The sequence below is a fragment of the Delphinapterus leucas genome, chromosome 7, assembly GCF_059928025.1.
Source record: "Delphinapterus leucas isolate spDelLeu-1000000601 "Yukka" chromosome 7, BTC_Dleu_Yukka2, whole genome shotgun sequence".
Classification (NCBI taxonomy): domain Eukaryota; kingdom Metazoa; phylum Chordata; class Mammalia; order Artiodactyla; family Monodontidae; genus Delphinapterus; species Delphinapterus leucas.
In genome coordinates, this window is record NC_143135.1 from 76,532,207 (window position 1) to 76,554,839 (window position 22,633).

General features: G+C 38.8%; 1 protein-coding gene across 2 annotated transcripts in view; it reads right to left on the minus strand.

The window, feature by feature from the left end:
- PGR (progesterone receptor) overlaps positions 1-19,593 on the minus strand; it is a 101,358-nt gene extending 81,765 nt beyond the window's left edge. For both annotated transcript variants that reach the window (XM_089915447.1, XM_022562071.3), the window contains exons 1-2: positions 17,942-19,593; positions 16,546-16,697 (exon numbers count right to left, since the gene is read on the minus strand). In XM_089915447.1, the coding sequence (XP_089771573.1) occupies positions 16,546-16,697; positions 17,942-19,593 (1,804 nt within the window). The remainder of the gene's footprint in view (positions 1-16,545; positions 16,698-17,941) is intronic.
- Between the last annotated feature and the right edge of the window lie 3,040 nt (positions 19,594-22,633).

Genomic DNA, 22,633 nt, shown 5'->3' on the forward strand with positions numbered 1-22,633 from the left:
AATGAGATAATGTTAACTCAGATTAACTCTTAAACAGCTCCTGTCCTCCAGCCATCTCCTATTCTTAAAAATCAAGAGGAGAGAAACAGAGGGCAGAGAAAAGGCAGGCAACTGCATCAACCTTGATATGTGCTAGTCGCACTAGGTAGACCAACAAAATGGGTACTAACCAACCAGATTTCCTGGACTCTCTGCCTATGATATCCAGAATCTTTTCCATTGGTGTAAAGGCACTAGTTTTAAACCCTTGGTTTAAGCACGGTGTAAAAACAACAATTGAGACTAGATACATTTGGACTGCACAGTGGACTGCTTGAGATCCAATCATTTCATTAGCCTCGAGTAACACAACGTCAAAGTTTACTAAATTGAATTTTTTGGTGATTACCTTTTGGCAGTAACTCATTGTAATACCAACCAAGACCTGTGAAACTCTGTGTTCTTTCTTTTGCCTAATAAACCTCCCACACCATAATTTTTCTAATATTTATTTTTTTTAATCTTGAGCAATGTTTTCTATATATTTTCCAAAAGTATTTGCTGAATGCATTTTATCTGGCCACCCAGTTATTTTACATGTATTTTTTGTTTTGTTTTAGATACTATTTCAGTCATTTATTCTATAGTAGGAAGAACAGCAAAAACCTGTGTATGTGGGTTTTTCCTTAGAAACCCTCAAAGGAGGCTTCTAAACATTTTTCATTAGGTTACATGCAATTTGTGAATGACTAAATTGAGTATTGCATGACCTTAAACATTGCTAAAAAATTGTACAGGTTGTCCTCAGGTTCTGAATACTAAATTTTTAATGCCTAGTTTATAATAATGGCTTCATACAGTTATTAGATCTGTAGCAAAACATATTCTTAGAGCAAGGTTCATTTTTTATGATAATGTATATAAATCCATATTTCAAATTGTTGTCTTGATAAATTCTAATTTTTTCAGTTTCGTGACAGGCCTGACTACATTGTCTAGAGCTCTACATCTGAGGAACTATTACTGGAGTTAGGGGAATTCCAGCCCCGCCACTTTTCTTGTTCACTGTGCTTTATTAATTGGTATTATCTTTAATCTGTGGTTTACTTGCAGATCCAGGTAAGCTGCAGTACTCTGCCATACCCGAAGCATGAAATAAGGGGGGATTTGCATTCGTCAACACCTCTGCACCACGGAACTTGGGCAACTCCATTAGGAGGCCTTGCACTCCAAAAGCCTCTGATGTATGCTTTGAAAGAGCATGCCAGGACAGATACCATTGATATCAATGATTCATTTCTTATTTTCAAATAATAATAAATAACATTTCCTTCACACATCTCAATGCACAGCCCCTGGGGTGGGTGCATCATATTAGAAATATACTGGAGGTCTAGTATATTTGGGGAAAAATGGCTCACTCCAGACCTAATAAATGCTCGTGGCTCTTTCTGCAGTACTTTCTTTCTGGGCTCCTTGCCACACATACTGGACATCACCACCTTCCTTCATTTCCCCAAAGCAACAGGAAGACAGAGTGATTAAGTAAAGTGAAAGTTCACTTAACGTTTCAGGGTAGCTGGAGGTAATGAAAACACAAGTCAATAAATAATGCCAAATTTGCTGCCAGACGTTACCATTCCTAGGGATTTATCAAACATCCCCTATAACAGGGAATTTCTCACAGGCATTTATTTCCCTTTGTACCCTAGCCCTTTACTCTGTCGTTAGGCCCTCTCTCTATTCCCTACCTCTTGCACCAGCTACCAGCTGACAACCCTCTTAATATTATACTTGTACACAGAGAGGTTCAGTTCTTCACATGTTCATCTCCCCCAGCCCCAAGTTTGCTCTGGACTGACCTTTGCATAAAGAAACATTCGCTAAAGTGCTCTGCTTAATGAAAGATCAACCAGCGTGGTCTCTACTGTTAACAACTCAAAAGCTGCCACAAGCTTTGAAATTATGAAGATTTAAAAAATTGAATATTTTCAGCCAATGCTTACACAAGATTCATATTGCTCCCCTCTGTCCCCAGTCACTAGACACCAGTTAGCGGCCCACTATCCTATGCTTCTACAGTTCGTAGTTCATACCTCCCCTAAATATTACTAGACTGTATTTAATAATGAATTTCTATTTCTTTCTCCCTAGGTTACAAACTTATTCATTTCTGAGTTTCAATATCTACTACAAATCCTGGTGCAAAAAAGTCACTGAATACATGTTTTTGTTTATAAATGAATAAATGAACAAATAAGTGAATTTATAGACCAGAATGTCTCAATTCTCAAAAGTTATGCTGTGCACAAAAGATTATATTATTTCAAGATCCTGGCAAGTACATTATGTAGCATATAATATATACAATTTGAAATTAAACTACATCTCATAATCTATTTATCAGCTCCACAGGTGTTTCCTCTGACTCAAAGGCATATAACCTCTGTTCAAATCCATTTTGCATGGTGCTCTGAGGATAATCCTCTCTAAACACTACTTTCAACATCACTCCTTTACTTCATAAAATAATCATGTACTTCCTCTTTCTTTAGGTCTGAGTTCCTCTATCTACATTTTTTCCCAAAAAATTCTTCTGTGAAGCTTTGGCTGATCTTGGCTCCCATCTACCCACTGAAGCCATTTTTCTGGGCCACCATCCTGGCTCAGTTCCTTAATGCATCATCTCCAGACTGTTCTCATGGGTTTATAGCTTCTCCACCTCAATCCTTCCTATACACTGTTGACATATTAAATTTCCTAAGCTACATATTGGAATATGTCACTACAGTGCTCAAAAATTTTTAGGGGTATCTCATTCTCTACTCAGTTAACTGCCGAACACCACATTCTGTCATTCCACATTTTTTCAACTTTCTGTTTAATAATAATTCTCACCATTCCTCTATTGCAGTGGTACCTAACTTTTTTGGAGAGTGTCACTGATCCCTCTGAAAATCTCCCTTTGAAAATCTCATGAAAGCTATCACCCCAGGGATAAAACCATCAAAATGTTATATATAATGACAAAAGATTCTTGGATACCTGACCATGCTCCATGCTTTAGCCAAATTGTGCTTCTGCTCATACCTTTTGTTTGTAACAGCCATTATTACAACTCTTGCTATCAAACTCATGCATTCTCAGCAGTCCATCTAATGTGCTATCTTCCCCACAAAACACATTTTGGTCTCCCTAATTATGATCTTTTTTCCCCTCGAAATCCAAACCACATTCAGTTTATGTTACCTATGTTACACTTATGAGGTTGTCTTATCTCCCTGATGGAATTAAAAATTCTATGAGGTTAGGTATTATAGTTTATTTATCTGTTGCAGCCTTCTGCAGGACCCAGCATGGTAGTAAAAGTATAGGAAGAATAAATATCAATAATTGTTTAGTAAATGTTTATTGTAATTTTCAGGGCTGCTACATTGCAAAACTCCAGCAGACACTGTGTTCAAAACATCTATGAATTTATTTCTTAGTACATGTCCAAATCTCCTCGCTAAATCCTTTTGAGGATATGTTTCAGAATTCAAAATTGTTTAGATTTTAGATAGTTGAGCAAAACTTCATAATAAAAAAAATTAATACTTATGCAGAAAAATGTATGAATATTCACACAGCCCATAAAATATGAATTTGGGTCAGGTTCTGCTGCTGAATGAATTCAGGTCAGGTCAGATCAGGTAATTACTGACAAGGGACTAAAACAAAACTTTTGTTTGCAGGTCTTTTTGGATACTGATATCATGATGAGGAACTGTGGGCCTCTGTCAGTTCTTGGCTCCATATAGTCAGGTTGAATTCCTTAATTCATGATGCAGGGAGACCTCAGGCTTTCCTCCTGAATATTTCTGCCTTAAGTGTCACCTTTTGTTGGTCTCTTTCAACTTCCTTGGGTGCCTGAAGGTGAAAAGTGGTGCATTACTGCCACTAGATAGCACTAGGGGAGCAGAGCCCAGCTCATGCTAGGTAGAGCTAGTGTGGAGAGAAGTCAGGCACTAGGTAGATGTGCAAGAGTGGGCTCTTCAGGAAATTCTTGCTTAAAGAACAAAACATATCACCATATCATATCCCAACAGTAAGCAGTTTGCTGTTATTTTTTTTCATATAGTTTCCTATATATAGTAATATCAAAAGGGTGAAATTATTTTTACCCCAAATGATATTGTTACTTGCTTTTTCACAAAATCATATATTTAAGATGCCTTTTCAATCTGAAATATAGACAGCTAGCTCATTCTTTTCAATGTCACAGTGTATTTTATTGCAAGGGTATATCATAATTTGTTAACCTATTAGCAGACATTTAAACTGTTTTCATTTTCTCAGTATTGCAAATAATGTGGTGCTCAAAATCTACCTAGAGGTATTTCTACACATTTCTAGAGTTCTTTTAAGGACCAGTTTCTAGAAGTAGAATTGTTGGGCCAAAGTGATGAATACTTTTAATAGATAATATCAAATTGCCCTCCAACTTTCAAATGGCCATTATTCATTGTTTTATCAATATGATTGTTGGCATGCCCACTATTATTTTGATCAGTAATAATTATTAGCACATTGAACATTTTTCATCCCTCTACAGACTATGTTTTGTGAATTGTCTTCATATCTTTTGTTCATTTTTCTTTTTGGCTGTTCTTTTTTTTTTTGTAAGAACAAAGGTTTGTAAGAACATTCTGCATTTTAGCAATAACATTCTTTTGATTTATACATGTGTTACAAATAGTTTTACAATTTGTCCCTTGACTTTGCTTTTTGCCTTATAGAAAAAGTTTGCCTTATGTAGCAAAATGGACCAAATTTGATTTTGAATTCTGGACTTCATGTCAATATTAGAAAGTTTTGCCATTCCAATATTATAAATACATACCTCCATCTTTTATTTCCACGCTTTTGAATCTTTTTCCTTAAAAAAAAACACTTAAATTGTTGACCCACCTGAAATTTTTCTTTTGTATAATAAGCCAGTAGTTCCAAGACCATTTATTGAATAACCCATCTGAAAATGAAAGCTTCTTAACTCCTAACCTTTATTTATTTTTTAAAGGTTGTGAATATCAATATCCTAGTATTTCCAATAAATCACCTTTTCTAACTATTACAGGACAAAATAAATAAGCTCCTACAGCATTACCTACTAGTTTTGGTAAGTTACTTAACTCCTGAGTCTCTGCTCAGATACCTAAAAAGTGGGGATAAGAAGAGAGATAATGAATATATAGCATTTAGCATGATTTCTATTACACAGGCCGTCAGTAATGACAGATATTGGTATCTTCTTCCCTGATGCACTTCAGCATTCCAAGTCTGCATCAAAGAATTTAATCAGACACTAAACTGTAGGCTGCCCACAAGCTCCTTGAAATCAAGGACTGTACCTTCTACTGTACAGGCCACAGGGATTCAGGAAAGAGTAAGAGCATGAGCTCCAGGAATTGAGTTCTGCCCTACTTTTCACTAACTCAATGAACCTTATCTGTAAAATGAGGAAAATAGAACCTGCCTGAGAGGATTGTTCTGAGGGTTAAATAAGTTAGTACATATAAAAAAACTAGGAGAGTGCCTAAATTTAGTAAACATTTAATAAATAATAACCATTATTTTCACACTTTAATGTTTATGTCTCCTACAAATATTACACCACAATATTGAGCTCATTGTCCATACTCACTACTTTTTTATTCAATTTCATAAATAACTCACTGAGTCATACAAGAGAAAAATAACACAGGAAGTATTTTTTCCCTTAAGAAATAATGATTGAGTACTGTGTTTCAAAAAAGATTATACGATTTCTTAAAATGTTGTATAAAGTACATAACACCAAAGGCTGTAGTAGCAGTTGTGAACGAAACCAGAAACCTAAGTTAATTACATTTAAAAAAAATTGAGCATGAAAATTTACTTCTTTGCTTTGTAGAAGTCAAAGTAAAAAGGAAAACACAATAGGCTGATAAATTTGGTGAAGTAGGCATTATGTAGTTTATTACATGAAGGTCATCTAGCAACAAGAAGGAGATTGTGTTCATCTACCCTTCCACAAATTAGGTAGGTATGGAAGATGACAGAATATGTGATTTTCTAATGTTGTAAATGAGGATAAAACTTAAAAATCCAGGCAAGTAAAAAATTTGTGTGCCTGTTTTGGAGTCTCTGTCTTAAGTATCAATTATTTCAATCAGTTCTTTAAAGAAGTTATTGCTGAAAGATTTCCTGCACTTACTTTGTTTTGCTGACAAAAGATAGAGCTCTATAACTCAGATGTGATTTTCATGTGACAATGTTGATATTCTGTTAGAATACTGAAGAGTTAGATTTGAAATCTTGACCAAATGTTCATCCTCTCTTTGCACAGATGTCAAAAAGTTTTCAGCAAATAGAGTCAAGAAACTGTGTAGGATTGGCTCAAGTACCAGAATAAACACTTGACTGCGGCCTGAGGGTTTCCTGTCATAATGCAGCGGTATTTAATGAAAATGTTGGCAGAGAATTCTTTGTTCAAATAAAATCTTAAGTGGAAGAGTCAATCAAGTAAACAGACAAAAGTGGAGCTCTTCTGGGCTAAGAATGAATGGGACTGAGTTAAGGAGCAAAACTCGAAAACCAGTCCCCCATAAAATATCATGTTTTTGTTTGAAAAATTATAAACTAATTAATTGTTTTGTTCAAGTACAAAACAATCTGGAGAGACAGTGTAGAAGCACACAAAACACAGAAGTTGGAGTCAGATGCCCTGTGTTTGAATCTTGGTCCCTACACTGTGTAGTGACCTTTCTGTATACTCACTGGTGAAGTACAAATAATGAGAGTACCTCCACCTTATGGGACTTTTGGAGGAATTAAATGACTTAATATAGTAAAGCACTCAGAACAGTGCCTGGTCATAATCAAGTGTAAGTATAGTGTTTGTTAAATGAATAAGCTTCTCACACAACATTAGGATATAATAGTGGAAAAAACTCCAATCCTTCTAGATTTCTCTAACTGAACCCTAGGGTGGATCATGCATGGCTTTGGCATAACTCATATCAATGTATTCTCATGTTCACTAATTGATTGACAGGATTTTTGTTTTTGTTTTCTTCTTGGTTTTGTACATGTCAAAGACATGGACTGCATACACATTCACCTTTGTATTCCCAGCACAAGTAACTTTTAAATGCAGTAAGTATCAATACATGTAGGTAGAGTGAATAAATTAATGAATTAAATCATTTTAGCAGCATGAAGCAAGCTAATGATTTAATTAATTTAGATTTATTTTAGAGTATCAAAATACGTAATTATATTCTAGAAAGAGGAGCAAGGCATGTATCCAAGGAGACAAGAACAAAAAGTGCTTACTCAAGTAATGGCAATGCTAAGAGGATTTTCATCTTATAAAGTATTATGTAATAGTTAAAAGAACAAGCTAGGAATATATATCAACATACAGGGCTTCAAGTCATTGTTTCATGAAAAAAATGAGGGGTGATACACAAATTGTGATATATGATACCATTTATGTATCAACATATCTAAAACAACATATTACACACATATACACAAAATTGTAAAAAACTGAGATAGAGGTATAGAAGAACGGTAGAGAAGGGAACAGATTAGAGGTATTGATAAAGAGAATTTAAGTCTCATTGGTGATGTTTCGATTTTTTTTAAAGAGAATGTATTGTTGCATTACTTGAGTACTTAAAGTACAGCAACGTAAAGGCTGGAAAAGGGCACTATCTCTTAGCACTGGCATGGATGTCTTCATACCAATACTTCCCCTTCATGTTCTTGCAGTAGGATTAAGAACCCTACATAACCAAATATTGAGCTGATGATACCAAAAGCCATCTTTCTCACCATTTCTTTTTCAGTAAAGTGGAGGCTTATATCAATGGATTACCATGCAAAATTGTGCTTAAAACCAGCTTACTACTCAGGCTAAATATTAAACTGAGAGACCTGCGGCTTGAGAATAAATTATCCAATTTATTATCTATTAATAATAGTATTTATAGAGTTTAGAAGTGAAGTCCAGTGAATTAATACATGTTTATTTTTAGAGTAACAGGAGAACTGCCATAGGGTTGACTCTATAGAGAGAAAATTAAATTAAATAAGATTATTGGCAAATTGTCTTCTCAAGAGCCCAAATATAAATCAAAGAAATTACAGTGGAAGGGATTATTGGATAATGTTGTGGACTAAAAAAGATGGAGAAAGCACTACAGAGCTCTAAAGACAGCAAAAATAATTCATGAGTTTGTCCAAAAAAAAATTTAACAAACAAAGGAGACTTCAAAGCAAGGGAAGTTATTAGGAATAAAGAGGGGCATTACATAATGATAAAGGGGCCAATTTTCCAAGACGACATAATACTTCTTAATGTGTATGCATCTAACAACATATCATCAAAATTTTGTGAGGTAAAAATGATAGAACTACAAGGAGAAATAGATGAGTTCACTATTACTGTTAGGCACTTCAACACCTCTCTATCGGAAATAGATCCAGCAAGCACAAAATCAGTAAGGACATAGTTGAACTCAACAACATCAACAATCAACTAGACATAATTGGCATCTATAGACTACTTCATCCAACACAGCAGAATACACCTTCTTCTCAAGCTCACGTGAAATATTCATCAAGATAAGCCACATAAAACACACCATAACACTAGGCCATAAAACATACCTTTACAACTTCAGAGAACAGAAATCATTCAATGTCTGTTCTTATACCACAAAGAAACTAAACTAGAAATCAATAACAGAAAGACAACTGGAAAATTTCAAAGTACATGGGGATTTAACAACACACTTTAAATAACACACGATTCAAAGAAGAAATCTCAAGAGAAATTTAAAAGTATTTTGAACTAAATGAAAATGAAAACACAAATATCAAAATCTGTGGTATACATCAAAAGCAGTGCTTAGAGGGAAATTTTTAGCATTAAATATATTATAAAAGAAAATATTTTGCATTAAATATTATATTAGGGAAGAAAAAAGATCTAAGGTCTATCTTCTAAACTTTCACCTTAGGAAACTAGAAAAAAAGAGTAAATTAAGCCAAATAGTAGAAGAAAAGAAATAATAAATTAGATCAGAAATCAATGAAATTGAAAAGAGAAAATGAATAAAGAAAATAAACAAAACCAAAAGCTGGTTCTCTGAAAAGATCAATAAAATCAATAAGCCTCTAGAGAGGATAACTAACAAAAAAAGAGAGAGGACACAAATTACTAATATCAGAAATGAAAGAGGAGACATCACTATAGATTCTATGGACATTAAATGAACAATAAAGAATACCATGAACAACTCTATGCTTACAAACTTGATAACCTAGATGAAATGGACCAAGGCTTTGAGAGTCACAATCTGCCAAAACTCACATGAGAAAAAAAAAGACAATCTGAATAGGCCTTTAGCTATTAAGGAATTTGAATCAATAATAACTTTCCAAAACAGAAAGCACCATGCCCAGATGGGTTCAATGATGAATTCTACCAAACATTTAAGGAAGAAATTATACCAATTCTCTACATTCTCTTTCAGAGATGAAAACAGAGAGAATGCTTCCTAACTCATTCTATAAGGCCAGCATTATACTAATACAAAACTAGACAAAGACATTACAAGAAAAGAAAACTATAGACTAATATCTCTCACGAATAAAGATGCAGAAAACCTCAAAAAATCTTAGCAAATTAAATCCAATAAAAGTATAAAAATGAATTGTACAGCATGACCAAATGGGATTCAACCCAAGTATGCAAGACTGGTTCAACATTTGAAAATTAATGTGTTCCATCACATTAACAAACTAAAAAAGAAAAATCACTTGATCATATCAACAGATGTAGAAAAAGCATTTGACAAAAGCCAACAATCGCTCATGAAAAATCTAGCAGTGAACTAGAAATAGAGAGGAACTTTCTCAACTTGATAAAAAATATCTACAAAAAACCTACAGCTAATGTCACACTTAATGGTGAGAAGCTAGAAGACTTTCCATTAGATTAGGACCAAGCCAAAGATATCTCCTCTCATCACTCATTTTCAACACTGTAGTGGGAGTACTACAAATGCAATAGGACAAGAAAAGAATATAAGAGATATACTCATTGGGAAGAAAGAGATAAAACTGTCTTTGTTTGCAGATGGTATGTTCTTCTATGTAGAAAATCCAAAAAGAATTGACAGAACAACTCCTGGAAGAAATAAGCAATTATAGCAAGGTCACAGGATACAAGACTAATATACAAAAGTCAGTTGCTTTCCTATGTACCAGAAATGAATAAGTGAAATTTTAAATTAAAAACACAATACATTTACATTAGCACCCCCAAAAATGAAGTACTTAGGTATAAGTGTAACAAAATATGTATAAGGTTTATATGGGGAAAACCGTAAAACTCTAATAAATGGGCTAAAAGAACTAAATAAATGGGGAGATATTCCATGTTCATGGATAGGAAGATTCAATATTGTCAAGATGTCAGTTCTTCCCAAAACGATCTACAGATATAAGCCCAATCAAAATCCCAGAAGGCCATTTTATGGATATTAACAAAAGATTCTAAAGTTTATATGGAGAGGCAAAAGACCCAAGATAGGAAACACAATACTGAAGTTGGAGGACTGACACTACCTGACTTTAAGATTTATGATAAAGCTACAATAATCAAGACATTGTGGTATAGGTGAAAGAACAGACTAATAGATGGATGGAACAGAATAGAAAGCCTAAAAATAGAACCACATAAATATAGTCAACTTATCTTTAACAAAGGAGTAAAGGCAATACAATGGAGAAAGGACAGTTTCTTCAACAAGCAGTGTTAGAATAACTAGACACCTCTATGCAAAAAAGTGAATCTAGACACAGACATTATACCCTTTACAAATATCCACTCAAAATGTATCACAGAACTAAATGTAAAATGCAAAACAATAAAACTCCTAAAAGAAAGATAACATAGGAGCAAATCCAGATGACCTTGAGTTTGGTGATAAATTTTTAGATATAATACCAAAGTCATAATCCAGGAAAGAAAGAAGTGAAAAACCAGATTTCATTAAAAGTAAAATTTTCTGCTATGTGAAAGACACTGCCAAGAGAATAAAGAGACAGAGTGGGACAAAATATTTGCAAAATACATATCTGATAAAGCCTGTTATCCAAAATATACAAAAAAAAACAAAAAACAAAAAACCCTCTTAAAACTCAACAGAAAGAAAACAAAAAATAGGCCAAAGACCTTAACAAACACTTCACCAAAGAAGATATACAGATGTCAAATAAGCATATGAAAACATACTTCACATAATATGTCATCAGGGAAATTTAAGTCAAAACAATAATGAGCTACCACTACACACCTATTAGAATGGCCAAAATCTAAAGCACTAAGAAACACAAATGCTGGCAAGGATGTGAAACAAGAGAAACTCTCATTTATTGAGAGTGGGACTGTAAAATGGTACAGCCACTTTGGAAGACAATTTGGTGGTTTCTTACAAAACTAAACATACTCTTACCAAGCAATTGCACTCCTTGCTATTTGCCCTAAGGAGTTGAAAATTGATGTGCACACAAATACCTGCAGACAGATCTTTATAGCAGCTTTATTCGTAATTGCCAAAACCTGGAAGCAACCAAGATGTCCTTTAGTAGGTGAATGGATAAATTGTGGAATATCCAGACAATGGAATGTTATACAGCACTAAAAAGAAATGAGCTTTTCAAATGGAAGAAGGTTAAATGCATATTGCTAAGGGAAAAACCTAATTTGAAAAGGCTTCCTACTGTATGATTCCAACTATATGACATTCTGGAAAAGGCAAAATACTATGGTGACAATATAAATATTAGTGGTTGACAGGAGTTGGGGAGGAGGAAGGGACAAATAGGCAGAGCACAGAGGACTTGGAAGGGCAGCAAAAATACTCTGTATGATACTCTAACCATGGATACATGTCATTATACATTTGTCCAAACCCAATTAATGTTACAAATCCAAGAATGAACCCTATTGTAAACTATGGACTTTTGGTGATTATGACGTGTCGATGTAGATTCATCAGTTGTACCACTCTGGTGGAGGACTGTGATAACAGGGGAAGCTATGTATGTGTCATGGCAGGAGGTACATGGCAAATCTCTGTACCTTCCTCTCAATTTTGCTGTAAACCTAAAATTGCTCTAAAAAATAGTAAAACCTTTAAAAATTTGAATGTTCATTGTTTCTGTTTTGGAAGTCATACCAGGGAGAACGATGCTACCAAGTCAGTTTTCATTTTTAGACTATGACACCAACTCTACTCAACTTCAGAAAGAAATATGTTTTTCTTAAAAATACTTCATTTCTGTTCAGTTTCTTCTGTGGTCTACTTATGATGGTGTCTTTCTAATTCCAAGAGACTTTTCCCACCATCCCCAGCTTCTGTCAGAAGGGTCAATTCTCTAGCTTTCCAGGCATAACCCATTCATTTAGCACATCTATAACTTGATACCTGCATGCTAATTGATACAATGTCCCTTCCCTCCACTACACTAAAAACTCCACTAGTGCTGCAGCCAGTTAGGTCTGTCCTGTTTTACTGCTTTTCAACTAGCACCTAGCGTAGTGTCTGGCATACAGCAGGTGCTCAATAAATATTTGGTTAATTAATACATGAACAAAAAATTAGGTGAACTTAGAGTAAATTATGCTAAGTGAAATAAGCCTGACAGAGAAAGACAAATTCCACATGGTATCAGTTACATGTGGAATCAAAAAAATAAGTTGAATTCATAGAAACAGAGAGTAGAGAAGTGGTTACCAGGGGCTGGAGGATGGGGAAATAGGGAGAGGTTGGTAAAAGGATACAAACTTTCAGGTATAAGGTGAATAAGGTCTGAGGATCTAATGTATAATATCGTGACTATAATAGATAACATTGTACAGTACTGTATAACTGAAATTTGCTAGGCGAGTAGAACTTAAACGTTCTTGCCAAAAAGAAAGTCAAATAAGTGAGGTGATAGATACGTTAATTAACTTGATGGGGGGGGGGAATTCTTTTACCAGGCACATATACACCAAATCATCACATTGTACACTTTAAATATCTTACAATTTTGTCAGTTATACCTCAATAAAGATAGAAAAAATGAGGCTAACAATGTAATATAATTAAAAATCCATCAATACCTACTTAGCCTAGTATCTTCTAAATAGTATGTTTCAACTGTATTACAATATTTCCCAACCATATTCCATCATGAGAAATGATCTTTTCCTTCTTAATACAAGGCCAGTAGCCTGCATTTATAGGACTGGCAGGTCATTATGACTTCTCCTTGAAAGGTATTAAGGCAATTTCTGACCACTTCCTGGTTCAGTCCTAGTATTAGTTAAGGAATGCAATGGGCTATTCAACCAATTACTTTTTGGCTAATTCATTTTTTTTTTTTTTCTCAGCTTAAGAGAGGTCATTTCTCCCCACCCCATACCCCTACTTCCTCAGTGGTAACTTTTTTCTCTGCCTCTTCTCTTTTCTGTCTCATATCAAGGGAAATCCAGTTTTCCTGGGAGACTTCTTCATAGGCGTTATTGTCTCCCACTTCTAACCTGGAGGAGAGGTGGGGAAACTGCCTCTTGGCCCCTAACTGTGTCTTCTCATTGCTGCCTTAAATGTGGAGTTAGTATCACCCATCCACTTACGTCACACACTTCTAATCACCCTTGATCTTGAATTCTCCATTAGGATTCATTTTTACCTTCCTAGATGTTTTATCACTTGGCTCACATTTTTTCTTCCAACCCTGTATTGTTTCTTTTTGGAATTTAAACTGAATTTCCTATTATGAGAAAGGAAGTATAGTGGTGGAGGGCACAGATTCTGGAGTCACACCCCTTGGATTTGAATCCTACTCCACCACTTCTTAACTGTGATTAAGGCAATTTAACATCTCTGAACCTCAGTTTCCTCATTTGTAAATTGAAAGTAATAATAATGCCTACATTATAAGGCTTAAATGAGTTAAGACCCATAAAACACTTAGTCACTGGCACATAGAAAGCACTCCCGAATGCCAGTATTATCATTATCCTTGGTAACATTAATATCCATATTTTTGACTACTGACTTTCAATTTCTGGACATATTGGCATCCACACATAGTTCTACCTTGAAGCAGCTTATCACACAGCCCTACTTTAAGATTTCAAGCCTGGTATTTTTCTCCAATTACAAAAATTCTTCTCCTCATCTTTCTCACTCTTGAAAACTCCCAGAACATTCTATTTTCTTGGCTTAAATCACTGATTCAAGCAAGCACTGGCAATCAAACTTCCTATTCTTTAACTCTAATAATTTTCTAATATGAATCTTCGAGTCTTAGTCAGTCTAATAATCTCTTCACTCTTCCTTGAACATATACACTTACAAACTCTCCTCAATGTCCAGAGATCAATAATCTTACTTATCCTTTAATAGCCAAATGAATGATTTATCAACATCTATCTTGAGCTCCTCTTTGTAAATATTGCTGAATAAAGGTACTTCGTTTCTATTACTCAAAACTAAAACAGAACCACGCCAACAGTAGTGGTCCAACAAATGCTTTCTAAGAGTAAATCTGGGAAGACTTCCTTTATGTTTAGGATGCTATTCTGATAATAATGATGTGAAAGCATTTGTATCTTAATTAGAGTATTCTTGGTGCTATATGCACTTTTGAAGTAACTTTCAAGAATGAAGTAGCATTTGTCATATATCTACTTTTGCATACCATCTCTGATTTATAAGCATTGCAATTCAAGAAAATCTAACCTGTGTTGACTAACAATCAGATACCGACTAGCTGTATGCTCTTTAGAAACTCATTATGCCTTTGGGACTTGTGTATCTGTAAAATGAGGGAGCTGGGCTAGAATAAACTGGCTTTTAGAGGACTCCAAGGGAGTCATTCACTTAAGAATTAGACTAAGGAGACTGTAAGCATAAAGAAAATCATATTAATGCAGGGGGGGAATGTTCAAGAAACCAGAACCAAAGTCAGATGGGAACAGTAATTCCAATTACGCACTGGAGAATTGACTCTTCCACACAAAGGACTTCAAACTGTAACTATGACTAAATGATGTCAGTTGGAAAGTTAAGGCTACTGTCAGTTGTCCCGTTTTCTCACATAACCTCTTGTCACAGTACCTCAACTAATTTAAAATGCAATTAAAACCCCCTGAAGCTGAATACATATGTTCAACATCAGTTAAATACATTCATCCTTTGGGGAAAACAATCACGTTCTAGAAATACACAAAGTGATTATTTTTTATGAAGAATTAATTTCAGTAGGAGAGGTACACATACCACTAATAAATAGTTGGGAATCATTTTCATCAAAAGGGCATAGCAGTTGTAAAGAATTATATGTTAGCTATCTACAGGGATAGTGAATTTTTTTGTTAAATGTCTTTTGGGTTAATATTCTTTTGGTGTAAATGTGTATTAAATATGCATGTCAACTCCTTTGAACTCTCCCTTAAGGTAAAAATTCCCACTCCCTACTTTCCTGCTCATAAGTAGAGGGCTCTTGAAATTAGAGAACTCACAAACAGGAAACAAAAAAGCAGACATTCAGATCTTTGGTTCCTTGTGTAGGTGTGATATCAGAACTCCAGAGAGAACCCTAAACTCACGTCAGCTTGTTATGAAATACACTTATTGCTAGAATTCAAATGTGAAATGATGTTTAAATGTATTTCTGTCTTCAGATATAAATGTGTTTGGCTGCTTAGAGTTTAGTGTCGATAGAAAGAGAAATTAAAACATATATTCTATGAAAGTTCAAGTCTGAAATACACTATGCAAGTCAATCCAAAATCATTAGGTAAATATGTAATTTAGATGATTTTAAAAACATGAAAGCCTTACTTAAAGCAAAATACTTCTTCAGAAATTATATAACTGTGATGTCTAAATTTTTCTTTTGCTTTAAACTGTTTACACCTATTTCCTATACACTTACAAAAATATACTAAACAAAAAGGGAACTTTTAAACTTTGTTTAGAATTACCATTATATAATTATTAAATAAACATGCATGTAGGAAAAAGACAAAACCATGTAGAAAATTTGTAACTGCATCATATATATGTACATATAGAATTTTGACAACTTTTACCATTTTTCTTTTGAAAGAAAATTTTAATTTGATATATATTATATAAAATATATATGATAGAAATGTAAAAATACAATCAGAACAAATCCATTTCTTTAAAGTTAAATAGTTAATGAACAATGTTCGCATTGTTCCCAAGATTAGTGTGACTTGTGTCTAATATTAAAAGCGTTATTCAAATAGTATGCAATTATAATATCCAACCCCATTCAATACGGAGTATTATAAATAAAAATATATTGTTAAAACATCGTCATATAAGTTATACGAATATATCACCATTTCTTAGAGGAAGCAAGGGCTGATTAAAATCTATAAAATATTAGATGGTCTCCATTTACAATTAAACCAACAAGAAAGGATCGGGGAAAGGAGCCTACCTTCCATTGCCCTTTTAAAGAAGACCTTACAGCTCCCACAGGTAAGGACACCATAATGACAGCCTGATGCTTCATCCCCACAGATTAAACAAATCTTCTGAGGTAATGACTCGAAGCTGTACTGTGGGCTCTGGCTGGCTTCTGAATCCGGCCTTGAAATGCAAAACAAAGTACTCCATTTATTTTTAGGTGCACCACTATCTAATACTAAAGTTTTCTTAACCCAGAATTGACAGAGTGAAAGGGTTTTTAGAAAATAGAATCGAATACACTTGAAAGACATGCAAACTAAACTTGATGTACTACCTGTTACTGGATTCATCAGACTGGCAAAGTTATTAGCCTTTCATCAGGAGCACCAACACGAAAGAATAATAAATAATTAATATATAATTTTATATCCAGAAAAAAATCTTTCTACAAAACTCCTTATAGAGAATCAATTCAGTCTCTGACAAATCAAATGTTATGACCTTGTACGCTGGGTAATGATAAACGTGGTTTTGCTTTAAGAGTACAATCATACTTAGTGATGCTACTGAGTTTTTAAAACTCAACTCTGTAATTAAACAAGAATATGTGTTTGTCATTTTAAAGTATTGTTCAGTATACTGCCACTGTTTTGACTATTCACAACACAAGATTCCAAACCGAGAGCATTTTTTTCTTTTTTCTTTAAAATTCCATTACTCCCGTAGGTAAATTAAAATGTTTTTTAAAATCTGTGTGAAAAAAAGTTGCAGCGAACTCGACACAATATTAGAATACAAGGTACTGCAGTGTGATGTTTCAATCCGTAATGTAAACATATTACACATAAATTAATTTAAATCTTGAGATTCGTATGAAAATGAAGCGGTTGAGTGTCCAGACCCCTGAGACGGTTCTGCTTTGGGTTCTGGCCCGCTACCCAACATCCAGTGCCACCCCTCCCGGGAGAACGGGGCGTTAATGTCTCCTCTCCAAGACAGACATTCCCAGTAATTGTCCTTCTACGAAGAAAAGCATTTTATAAGGCCCCCGACTCGCCGCACCCCTTCCGCTCCGCGGGGCTACAGCGGACCTAGAGTGACGCTGCACTTTTAGAAATCACGGCTGGTCTCGTCTTGGGATTGCGCAGATCTGAAAAGTGTAGAAACATATTTTCGGGGAGGTACGCTCCAGAAACAGCATATTCTGCGCCCCCTTGGTGTCCCCCGAAAAAATGAGGAGAAGAGGTAAGTTAAAGGAAGCCAACCTGTGCTGTGCCCCGCCCCGGCCACCCACCCCTCGCGGCCACTCGGGGGAGCCGGAGCCGGAGCCGGAGCCAGGCGCTGAGGGCCGGGAGCTGGCGGCGGCCAGCGGCCGCACCGCTACTCTCGCGACGCGCCGGGCGCGCCCCGCCCCGGGCCCTCACCTCAGGTAGTTGAGATAGGGCTGGTAGACCTGCGGCAGGCCCTCCTTGAGCACCGCGGCCTGGTAGCCGAGCTGCGGAAGCCCGTTGAGGCCGAGCGGCGGGTAGAGCGCTGGGGCCGCCCCGGCGGCGGCGGCGGCGGCGGCGGCGGCGGCCGAGGCCGAGGTGGACGGCAGGCCGTCCCGCGGCAGCAGGCAGGCGCCCGCGCCCGGCCCCTTGCAGGGTGGCGGGGCGAACGGGCCCTGCTGGGGCGGCGCGCCCTCCGCCTTGTACAGGATGCACTCCAGGGTCGAGCCCGACGAGGACGCGGACGAGACAGACGCACCGAGAGGTGCGGCGGCGGCCGCCCCTTCCCCGGGTCTTGACGACGGCGCTCGCGTAGGCAGCGCGGGTGGCGCCAGCGGGAAATCCGGGAAGACGGCGGGGTTGGCACCCGCCACCAGGTACGGCCGCGGGGAGCGCGCGGCGGCCTCGGCGCCTTCCTCCTCCTCCTTGATCTTCAGGGCGGGCGGCTGGAAGTCTCCATAGAGCGGGAATGCGTCGTCCTTGGGCTCGGCGTCGGGCTGGTACGCGCAGTCGGGGAAGTCGCCTGCCGCGACCTGGGCGGACGAGGCCGAGGGCGGGCCCCGCGGCGGGGCAAAGGCGCTGACTGCCGCGGCCCCGCCGTCATAGTTATCCCCCTCTAGCAGCTGCCGGGTGCGGGCGGCCAGGAAGGCTGAGTTGAGCGGCAGGATGGGCACGTGGATAAAATCCATCACCGTAGTGGCCAGCGGGGAGCGCCCGGGCGCCGCTAGCGCGTCGTGCTCCGCCAGGGCGACCCTGGGCGCCGTGAAGCGGGAATCTTCCTTGGGGACAAGGGCGACGCCTCCTGCGGCCGACCCTGGAGCAGCGGTCGCGGCTCCTCCTCCGGCCGCTGGGCCTCCCGCAGGCCGGGGTTTGCCCTTCAGAGGTGGACCCACGGAGCCCTCGGACTCGGAGCCATCCTCCTCCTCCACCTCCACCACAGGGGGCTGCGGAGAGGGCTTCACTGCGGCCCCGGGCCAGTGATGGCTCCCGGCCGTCGGGGGCAGCAGCTGCCGGGACGGTGCCAGGCCCCTGGGCAGCACTTTCTGGGCAGCTGCCGTCCCGGAGCTGTCACCAGCCTTGCCTTCTGGTCGGCTCATGAGCGGGGCCAATACCCCCTGGGTGACAGGGGCAGCCCGGGCGTCTTGGGGAAGCTCGGGGCTAAAGAGGCACCAAGGGCTGGTGGCCTCGCAGACGGGGGGGCTGGCGTGGCTCTGCCCAGGACCCGAGGGCGCCAGTAGCGTGTCCAAGACACTGTCCAGCAGTCCGCTGTCCTTTTCTGGGGGTCTAGAGGTGCCACCTCCAGCACCCTCTGTGGCTTCAACTCTGGAATACGCCCCCTCCACGTCTGACAGCGACTGCTGGTCCTGAGTCTTCCCGTCTGGGTCCTGACCCTGGCAGGGCCGAGGGAAGAGCAGCCCGTCCAGGGAGAGGGGTATGACCGAGGCTGTAGGCGACGCGTCCGAGGTCTCGCTCGCCTGAAAGGGGCCTGTGTCCCGGCGTCCCAGCAGAGGGGATCCGACCTGGGTTGGGGAGGGCGCTCTGCCCGCCACGTGGGGAGCCCGGGGATCCTTTGCCTTCCGCTCAGTCATGACGACCCGGACTCCCCTTTTCTCCTCCCCTGTCTCTGGGGAGGGGGATAGGGGAAGGACGAGGGGATGTCAGGAATACAAGAGCAGCGGGGGGAGGAAATAGGTGTTGAATTTGGCTGGACCGGACGGTGGAGAGGGGGGTGAAATCTCCACCTCCTGCGTCGGAAGGGGGCGGCACCGATCAGCTACTGCCCTTGCCCTCGGTCCGATAGGCAGGGGAGGGGTGGCAGTTGCTCCGTCCTTGAGGCAGGTGGGGAGAGCAGGCGAAGGCAGTTGTAGGGATCTCGCTTCCTAACTGGGAGAGTTGTCCAAGAGAGTTCCCCGACTTCAGTCTGCGGACAGAGACGCAGAGTACTCACAAGTCGGCACTCGAGTGGCGGCGGCTTCGAAAGCGATGCAAAGCGGCTCTCTCTCTACACTGTTTCTCCCGCTTCAGTGCCGTGTTGCTCCCAATCCCCGACTGCATTCCACTTCCCTTCTCACTAAAACCCTGGGGCTACTTTGGCCTCTCGGCAGAGCCCGTCCTCAGGAGAAGCCTTGTTTCTGCCGGCTCCCTATAGCTGGCGACAACCATCTCTGCAGCTCTCACATTTCTCGGCAGTCGGGGGGACGAAACGCCTATAGTTGCAGATTCCACTCAAACGCCAAGGGAAACTAGTTCTCACTGAGAATGCTGCACACACACCAGACCCTCGCTCACTCAAATATTACTAGGCTTAACTGGAGTAGTGACAGCCAGTAGACTAGCCCCACCGCTTTCTAACAACGCCTCCTCCCTATCTGGAGGCCCCGCCCAAAGTCCCTCCCTGCCCCAATTATGGACCAGATCTGAAATTGTGGAGTTGGTATTTCCAGCCGCTAGTCTGAATAACAGGTACTGTGGGATGGAACTTCGTAAGCATATTAGATTTTGTACGACCAATTAAGAATTATGCCCAATCTAACTGGGAAAGCGAATGGATTCTATCAGAAGCTGAATTCTCAGGATTTCAGTTTTGTAAAGATTTTACATAGAGGAAAATATTTGGCTATGTGTATTATTTTTTAGAATAAACGTATCAAGGATGATCCTAAATAACATGAAAGAGATTTTCTGTCTTATGACTTCCATAAAAGTGAGTATTTTCAAATTGCTACAACCAACGTGTCCTGCTCCTCGTGAACAGCCCTCAATGTGGCAGAGAAATTTGGGAGTGGGAGATAGTTGATAACACTTACCTACATGTACAGGAAGTTTGGATGTTGTGTGTCACACTTTGATTTGTCCTAAGGAATGCATTCCAACTTTTAACAAATAGCACTTTAAGGAAAGTTTTCTTTAGCTCCAGCTTATATCCTGTGCTACATCGTAAATTCCTCAATAGAGATGTTAAATTGTATTTTTCTCCCCTCGGCATTCTTATTCTTTAAAATAATCTTTGAGTTTTTTAAGCAGATCACCTCTTGCCTCCTGAAGATATGGTAGAGACAGGGGGAATAGTGCAATATATTTGAGATGCAGAGTTATAAACTAACTATCTCTGTGCTGAACCCAAGACCGTTGGGTATCCTGACATCATCTTAAATATACCATGTTCAAAAGTGAATTAATCATTTGGAAAATTCCTCGAAGTTCTGTCTGTGCTGATGCCCCACAGATTCTCTCAGCCAGGTTTAGAGAATACACTGGAAGACTCCAAGACTCCAGGAAGGGCAGAGCTACTAGAGGTAAGGATCCTGGATCCCTGAATCACCTGGGGAGGGTCTACGTGAGTGAGAAATAAATTTTATCATGTTAGGCCATTGGATTTTGGAATCCATTTTTCCAACCATTAGCTTACTCTGACCGACTAATTTTAAATATAAAGGAGTTAGGCGGGTAGAGGAGGGGTGAAGAGAACTCCAGGAAGCAGATATAGTATGTTCACAGGACATCAAATAGGAAGACATAATATGGGGACTGCAAGGAGGCCATTATGGATAGAGCATAGAGTAAATGTGGGAATGGAAGAGGATAAGGCTAGAGAGATGAACTAATTTATTATTATTAATACTGTTATTGTTGCTTTGGGGCTTTCCCTTTTCCAATCTATTTTAAACCACTTAACATGCTTTACTGGATATAACTCATATACCATAGAGTTCACCTGTTTTAAAGTTACAATTCAATGGTTTTTAACATATGCACAGTTGTATAACTATCACCACTATTAATTTTAGAACATTTACATTACCCCCAAAAGAAACCCCACACCCATTAATAGTCACTCCTCATTTTCCCTTAAAACCTTTCAACAGCCTCTGAGTCTACTTTCCTTCTCTCTGTATTTGCCTATTCTGGACATTTCATATAAATAAAATCATACCATATGTGTTCTTTTTTGCTGGCTTCTTTCCCTTAGCATAATGTTTTCAAGGTGCAGCCACATGGTAGCATGTATCAGTACTTCACTCCTTTTTATTGCTAAATAATATTGTATGGATATACTATGTTTGATTATCCATTTAGCAGTTGTTGGACATTAGGGCTGTTTCTACTTGTAGGCTATTATGAATAATGTTGCTATTAACATTCATGTACAAGTTTTCGTGTGAACATATACTTTCATTTCTCTGGCATATATACCTAGGATTAGAACTGCTGGGTCATATGGTAACTCTAGGTTTAACCTTTTGAGGAACTGCAGACTGTTTTCCAAAGTGACTGGACATATTACATTTACACCTGCAGTGTAGGAAGGTTCCAATTTCTCCACATCCTCAGAAATACCTGTTATTGTCTTTTTATTATAGCCCTCACAGTGTGTGTGAGTGAAGTAGTATTTCACTTTGGTTTTGATTTACACTTCCCTGATGATTAGTGCCATAGAATCTGTAGATTCTGTAGAATCTGGATAGCACTGCCAGGTAATCTTCTATGACTTTTTACTTCCCATGAAGTAAGTACTGTTATCTGCATTTCATAGTTGAGAATACTGAGGCTCAGAGTTTCCCATTATTATTAAGTTAATAAGTAGCATAGCCATATTTGATCCCAGGCAATCAAATGCCTCAAATACCA